The sequence below is a fragment of the Anomaloglossus baeobatrachus genome, chromosome 2 (assembly GCF_048569485.1).
Source record: "Anomaloglossus baeobatrachus isolate aAnoBae1 chromosome 2, aAnoBae1.hap1, whole genome shotgun sequence".
In the NCBI taxonomy this organism is placed as follows: Eukaryota; Metazoa; Chordata; class Amphibia; order Anura; family Aromobatidae; genus Anomaloglossus; species Anomaloglossus baeobatrachus.
Genome location: NC_134354.1, coordinates 99,659,872 through 99,666,433, shown reverse-complemented (window position 1 = coordinate 99,666,433; position 6,562 = coordinate 99,659,872). Strand labels below are relative to the sequence as shown.

The window sequence follows — 6,562 nt, the reverse complement described above, 5'->3', positions numbered from 1 at the left end:
TAACTAAGTTTTGGTTACAAAAGTTTTGGCCAGGTATAGAATTTATAATTTTTTCTGTTACTTTATCTAAAACTGATCTTTACTGAAGACACTGAAAGTGACGGCGACTTAGCAAACAGAATTATTTAAATAACCTCTTTGTTGCCCGTAGCAACCAATCACAACACAGCTTTCATTTCGTATAAGGCCCATGAAAAATGAAAGCTGTGCTGTGATTGGTTGCTATGGACAAAAAAGAACCTGAGTTTATCTTTAATGACAAGTTTGTTATCTGTCACAATAACAAGATTCTTCATGACATTTTCTAGGTTGCCCCTATAATATATCACAAATTTGACTAGCAGCCTATTTTATCAGATACAATAAACAGAAAGAAAATATATTAAACAGTTCAAAAATTCATGAAAATATAATACATGATGCAAACGACAAGTTTAACAAGTTCACGTTACCATCGTGCTTGGATAAATATTATACGTCAGTCTATTTCCCAGAGATCTCAGTGTCTGTGTCGGACAGTTTTTGTACGTGTCTCTTAGTGCATGGAGAGGGAATGTTGGTAGCCGGATCCTTGTAAGAAACCAACCTGCCATGCAAATGGTCCAGAAGAATGGTCCGAACTATTGTTCATCTGATGAGGGAAGCAGGTGCCTCTTACTCCAATGCTGTAGCCACCATGTGGATAGTAAGAGTAAGGAGAGCTTGGCATTGAAATGTCCTCCGTTGGGCTTCCATATTGGCATTGTAGATAATTAGTCTCAGGTGAAGGTCTAGTATAGTAAGGAGAGTGACATTGCTGGAGATGTGGAGCCTCCCCATAGCTAAGCTCTGAGTGTACGTCTTGATGAGACTGAGGTGGTGTTATGTAGGCTTGAGGACTTCCATCATTGATTTCTGGCTGTCTGTGCCTTTCATGTTGAAGATGGCAATCTGTGTGGTTGCAAGTCCATTTCGGCTCAGGACTTGAATGTAGGAACATGGAGAGAGTAGAAATCCTGTTGATTGCTCTTTTTAGAGTTGCTATCTTAGATAGTCTTTTTCCACTCAAGTCATGTTTAAGAGCCAGCCGTAAAGCATTGAAGGCCTGATTGTAGTCCAGGATCCTCTTTCGTTCTCTGACATTAGCTGCTACCCGTCTAGCCTTTGACCTCACTGGCCTGGTCCTCTTCTTTGGTTTGGTGTCTTCTACTTCGCTCTCACTCTCTTGCGTTTGCAGTTTTTGTAGAGACTGCTCCCCACTCTCATTAGAATCATCTTCTATCTCTTGCTCATCGTCGGAGTAGTCTGACTCAATGAGGCTCATTGCAGCTGTCTTCCACTCCAGCTCAGAGATGAGATTGCTTTTCCTTGGATTTTTCTCGTCTTTCCTCAGCTTTTAAAGATGTTAAGATGACAACTTTAGTCCTTCCACTCCTTCTCAAAGTCACACCCTGAAGGGCGGCCTATTTCTTAAGTGTAACTTGCCTTCTTGTTTTATTATACCTCGTAAGACACTAACAGGTAACTAGTATCTTTGTTTTATTACCTGCCTCCAGGTAGACAGGGCAGGGTTTGATAGCTTTAACAAAAAAAAGATCATAGAAAGCATGCAAATGCCTGTAGTAAGTACTCTGACATACTGATCCGCCAAATTACACAGCATACATAGTTCTCCTTTTACTACAAATTACAGGTCTTTCCTCTTAATCTATTCTAGCTGATCACCTTCAAACTTGTACTGCCAGAGGGGCCGCTAATACATGCATGAAATGCAATTGTCACCTTTTGAGTTGAAAGTATTCTTAAGTATGAACCAGTTAAAAAATAAAAGACCTAATATTCATTGATTATTTTATGGTCATAATGTAATATTAAAGCGCGTGACAAAATGACAGATTATTGCTGTTTGACCTATAGTGGAAAAGTCTGTGGTACAGGACAGGAAAAGTGGTACTGTGCTGTGTATACATACAAGTTAATACAGATACTAAGAATTATGCCCAGTATACAGGACAGGAAAAGTAGCGCTGTGCAGTTTATACTCGTATATATCTAATATATAAAGCTAAAAGTGTGTGTGTGTGTGTGTGTATGTGTACCGCCCCGGGGTTTGGCCGGATGACGAGCCACTCGGATCCGTGCACGTCGGTGGGTGGCTCGAGCTCCTCACGGACCCAGGGGTCACGTCGCTCTGAAAGGGGGGTTGGCGTTACGCGTAGGGACTTCGGTGGGGAGGTCCACGGCCAGAGCCGCGGTTGTTTGTAGGGGGATTTGAGTTTGTAACGCCACCCACGGGTTGTGGTGAATGGATGGACACCACCGCTGCCATTGACTAGGCTCCCGGGAACGGTGTTGCGCAGCTTGGTGTTGACCCCTCCGTGGGTAGGGGGATGATGGTCCCGGGGGCCCGAGGGAGGTGCTGAGGTGGGGGAATGGATGGTACTGACGTGTCGGTGCGGCGCGGTGCGCGGCCCGAAGGCACTGTTGTATTCAATATTACAAACACACTGGAGTCTCTGGTAAACCAAACAAGATGGTGAACGGTGCCCGCAGCCGGCTGCAGTTTTCCCCTTATGAGGTTGGTGGTTTCCGCCTTTCTCCTGCACCTTACTTATGTAGAAAACGCCGACTCCTATGCCTGAGCAATGGTAGTCCGCTCCCCGGCTTGGTATGTGCCGGGAGAGCCCTCTTTGCCCGCAAATGCTGGCCCCTCGGGTCTCTATGCCTGGGCGGTGGCGTTACCCTAATGGTTGGGCTGTTGTCTTCAGTCGGGTCTTAGGTGGGATAGGTCCCCGGCTTGGTATGTGCCGGGAGAGCCCTCTTTGCCCGCAAATGCTGGCCCCTCGGGTCTCTATGCCTGGGCGGTGGCGTTACCCTAATGGTTGGGCTGTTGTCTTCAGTCGGGTCTTAGGTGGGATAGGTCCTTAAGTCCAGTCCTCAATCAGTTGATTTGACTCAGCCCGGTCATTTCTGGGCCTCGTACTGGGTCTGAGTACCCCTCCTGGTGCTCCGGTTTCCAATCGGTTCCCCGGTTCGGTACCGGCGGGCCACCGCCCGTCCCCGGTCCCTACGGTTCCACCGGCTGTAATCCCAGCTCCTGCAGGCAGCCACCACCGTCTGCCTCCTTGCCAGAGGTGACTGGGCTCCAAGCCAGACACCTGTTGTAAACTATGGCAGGCCTAGGCACAGGTCTGCCCTTGAACTTCACTCCACTCCACTGTCAAGACTAGGCTAGACTAGACTACTGTTTTTCCTGCCTCCGGGCCTGTGAACTCCTCAGTGGGCGGAGCCAACCGCCTGGCTCCGCCCCCTGGTGTGAACATCAAACCCGGTGGAAGGTGAAAAAGGTTTTGTAGTTTGGCTGCTGTCACCTTACTAAGGGATGGGGGGGGGGGTGTGTGTGTGGGACTATGAAGAAAAAGACATGGATCGCATATCCCAAAAATACAATTATCTAAAGCCGCTAGGCAAAAAATTAAATAGAACATGAGGTTCTTTTGTTACCATTCTGATCAGATTGTATTAAGCCCACTGCCACGTCACGGCAAACCTCTTCAGTGGGTCCCTAACCTGACCTTTTTGTGTGGCACCGTGCACTGACCACCGCCGCAGCGACAAAGCGCCAGCAGGGCGGGCGACCTGGTGCCTCACAGCACCCATGCTGCAAGGCAAAGCCCCCAAGGCTCCAGGCCGCGCCGCCCCACTGACACCACACCACCACAACAGCAGCCACCACACAGCACCAGCACACAGTGAGAGGAGCTGTGCACTCACCTCCCACTGGCTCCCATATGTGAACTGGGAGCAAAAAGAAGGCTGACCCCTCTTGCAGTCTCCTGCTGATTAAAATCACCTGTGCCAAATGGGGAGAGTGCAGATCCAAGCAAAAAAAGAGGGGGATAGACTGATATAAATACCATACTATGAAGAAAAAGACATGGATCGCACATCCCAAAAATACAATGATCTAAAGCCGCTAGCCGCTGGCGCTTTGTCGCTGCGGCGGTGGTCAGTGCACGGTGCCACACAAAAAGGTCAGGTTAGGGACCCACTCAAGAGGTTTGCCGTGACGTGGCAGTGGGCTTAATACAATCTGATCAGAATGGTAACAAAAGAACCTCATGTTCTATTTAATTTTTTGCCTAGCGGCTTTAGATCATTGTATTTTTGGGATGTGCGATCCATGTCTTTTTCTTCATAGTATGGTATTTATATCAGTCTATCCCCCTCTTTTTTTGATTGGATCTGCACTCTCCCCATTTGGCACAGGTGATTTTAATTAGCAGGAGACTGCAAGAGGGGTCAGCCTTCTTTTTGCTCCCAGTTCACATATGGGAGCCAGTGGGAGGTGAGTGCACAGCTCCTCTCACTGTGTGCTGGTGCTGTGTGGTGGCTGCTGTTGTGGTGGTGTGGTGTCGGTGGGGCGGCGCGGCCTGGAGCCTTGGGGGCTTTGCCTTGCAGCATGGGTGCTGTGAGGCACCGGGTCGCCCGCCCTGCTGGCGCTTTGTCGCTGCGGCGGTGGTCAGTGCACTGTGCCACACAAAAAGGTCAGGTTAGGGACCCACTCAAGAGGTTTGCCGTGACGTGGCAGTGGGCTTAATACAATCTGATCAGAATGGTAACAAAAGAACCTCATGTTCTATTTAATTTTTTGCCTAGCGGCTTTAGATTATTGTATTTTTGGAATGTGCGATCCATGTCTTTTTCTTCATAGTATGGTATATGTGTGTGTGGGACTACCTGTGACAACCTGGCTAGTCCAGAGTGTCACATTTGTATGTATGTATGTCCGGGATTGGCATCTGCACCGTCGCAGCTACAGCCACAAAAGTTTGCACATTCACATGTCTGGACTCTGAGAGCGTCATAGGCTATGTTGTGAGGCAATATTTTAACCCCGCGCGTTCCAATTTACCAATCAATTTTGCCCCATCTACATAATAGGGGAAAAAGTGAAACGAAAAGTGTATCCGCACCGTCGCATTTACAATCACAAAATTTTGCACAGACACCTCATGTGACCCAGGGAATGTCATAGACTAAGTTTTGAGAGGAAAATTTAACCCCGCACTTTACAGTTACTCTCCAAAAAACATGCCTCCATTAATGTAAATGGAGCCTGGAACTACAGGTTTTTAGTAGGAGCTGTGATTGGTTGCTATAGGAACAAAAAACATTCATAGTATAAGAAGCTTATATGTGAGGTAATAAAATGTCTGTGGGGAGATGGATAGAGACAGACAAACAGAGAGACAAACAGAGAGACAAACAGAGAGACAGACAGAGAGACAGACAGAGAGACAGATGGTGAAAGAGACAGACACAGACGGTGAAAGAGACAGACACAGACGGTGAAAGAGACAGAGACAGACGGTGAAAGAGACAGACAGACACAGATGGTGAAAGAGACAGACAGAGACAGACGGTGAAAGAGACAGACAGAGACAGATGGCAAAAGAGACAGACCTGGAAAGAGACAGACCTGGAAAGAGACAGACCTGGAAAGAGACAGATGGGAAAAGAGACAGACAGACATGCAGACAGGGACAGAGACAGGCAGACAGGGAAGGAGAAGACAGCCAGAGAGACTGACAAAGATAGATGGGGAAAGACACAGACCTTGATAGAGACAGATGGGGAAAGAGACAGAGAAATAGAGACAGACAAGGAAAGAGACAGACAGAGACAGGCAGACAGGGAAAGAGACAGAAAGGAAAAGACACAGACAAAAGAGACAGGGAGACAGACTGGGAAAGAGACTGACCTGGAAAGAGACACACAGGATTAGTAAAAGGTTTATCCAACATGTAAAACTAATGTGGAAACCACAGTGCGGCTTTTCTAGGCCTCTGTGCCCACAGAATGACTGGCCACATCCAGTATAGACACTGGGGGCCGATGATTACCTGATAATTATGTAATGTGTGACGGTGGAAAGAGAAGAGAATTCACCAGTCTCCAAATGGAGAAGTGTATGGAGGGTAATGCTTCACCACATACTGACTCTATAGGGGATTTCCCTATATGGTGGATAGATGGCGGCATCGGTGGATTAATTTTGGTAAACTTTTCCATCTTAAGATGCTGGATAGCATTTATTTATTTATTGGTCGAACTTATATGCATTCCCTCTCCGAAGACTTGGCGCGGCTCAAAACAACATAAATATACAGCAACATATGATTGTGCTGTTCCTACTTATTTTATTAAAAACTGTTACCTGTAATGACTACTGTTATTTAATGTTGTTCTATGCTTGTCTTCTGCTGCCATCTACTGGTCAGACCTTTTGGCTCCTCTGTTTCTTTTCGTCCAGCCCATGGGAGTGTCTGCTGCTCCTTTTACATCACATCCTGGCATCCATGTTCAGTTCATAGCCAGAGATCATGAGAATCACACCCCTTTTTTGAGCTGCTAGAAGCAAAGTCTTCTGACCTTACTGGCATCAGAAACAACAGCACTAGAATACCACAACACCAAGGACTCGGTTCTCTGTAACTGTGCATGTTTATGGAGAAATAAACCACCGTTATTCATCTCAGCGTGTGCACGTTTCATCCATCTATCTGAAGCGCTCTGGTCA

The 6,562-nt window shown here is 47.0% G+C and overlaps 1 protein-coding gene across 1 annotated transcript; it reads right to left on the bottom strand.

Annotated features, from left to right (window-relative positions):
• Positions 1-535: 535 nt before the first annotated feature.
• Positions 536-1,303, bottom strand: BHLHA9 (basic helix-loop-helix family member a9). The gene has a single exon (XM_075333169.1). It carries the CDS (start codon positions 1,301-1,303, stop codon positions 536-538), a length of 768 nt encoding a protein of 255 aa, XP_075189284.1.
• Between the last annotated feature and the right edge of the window lie 5,259 nt (positions 1,304-6,562).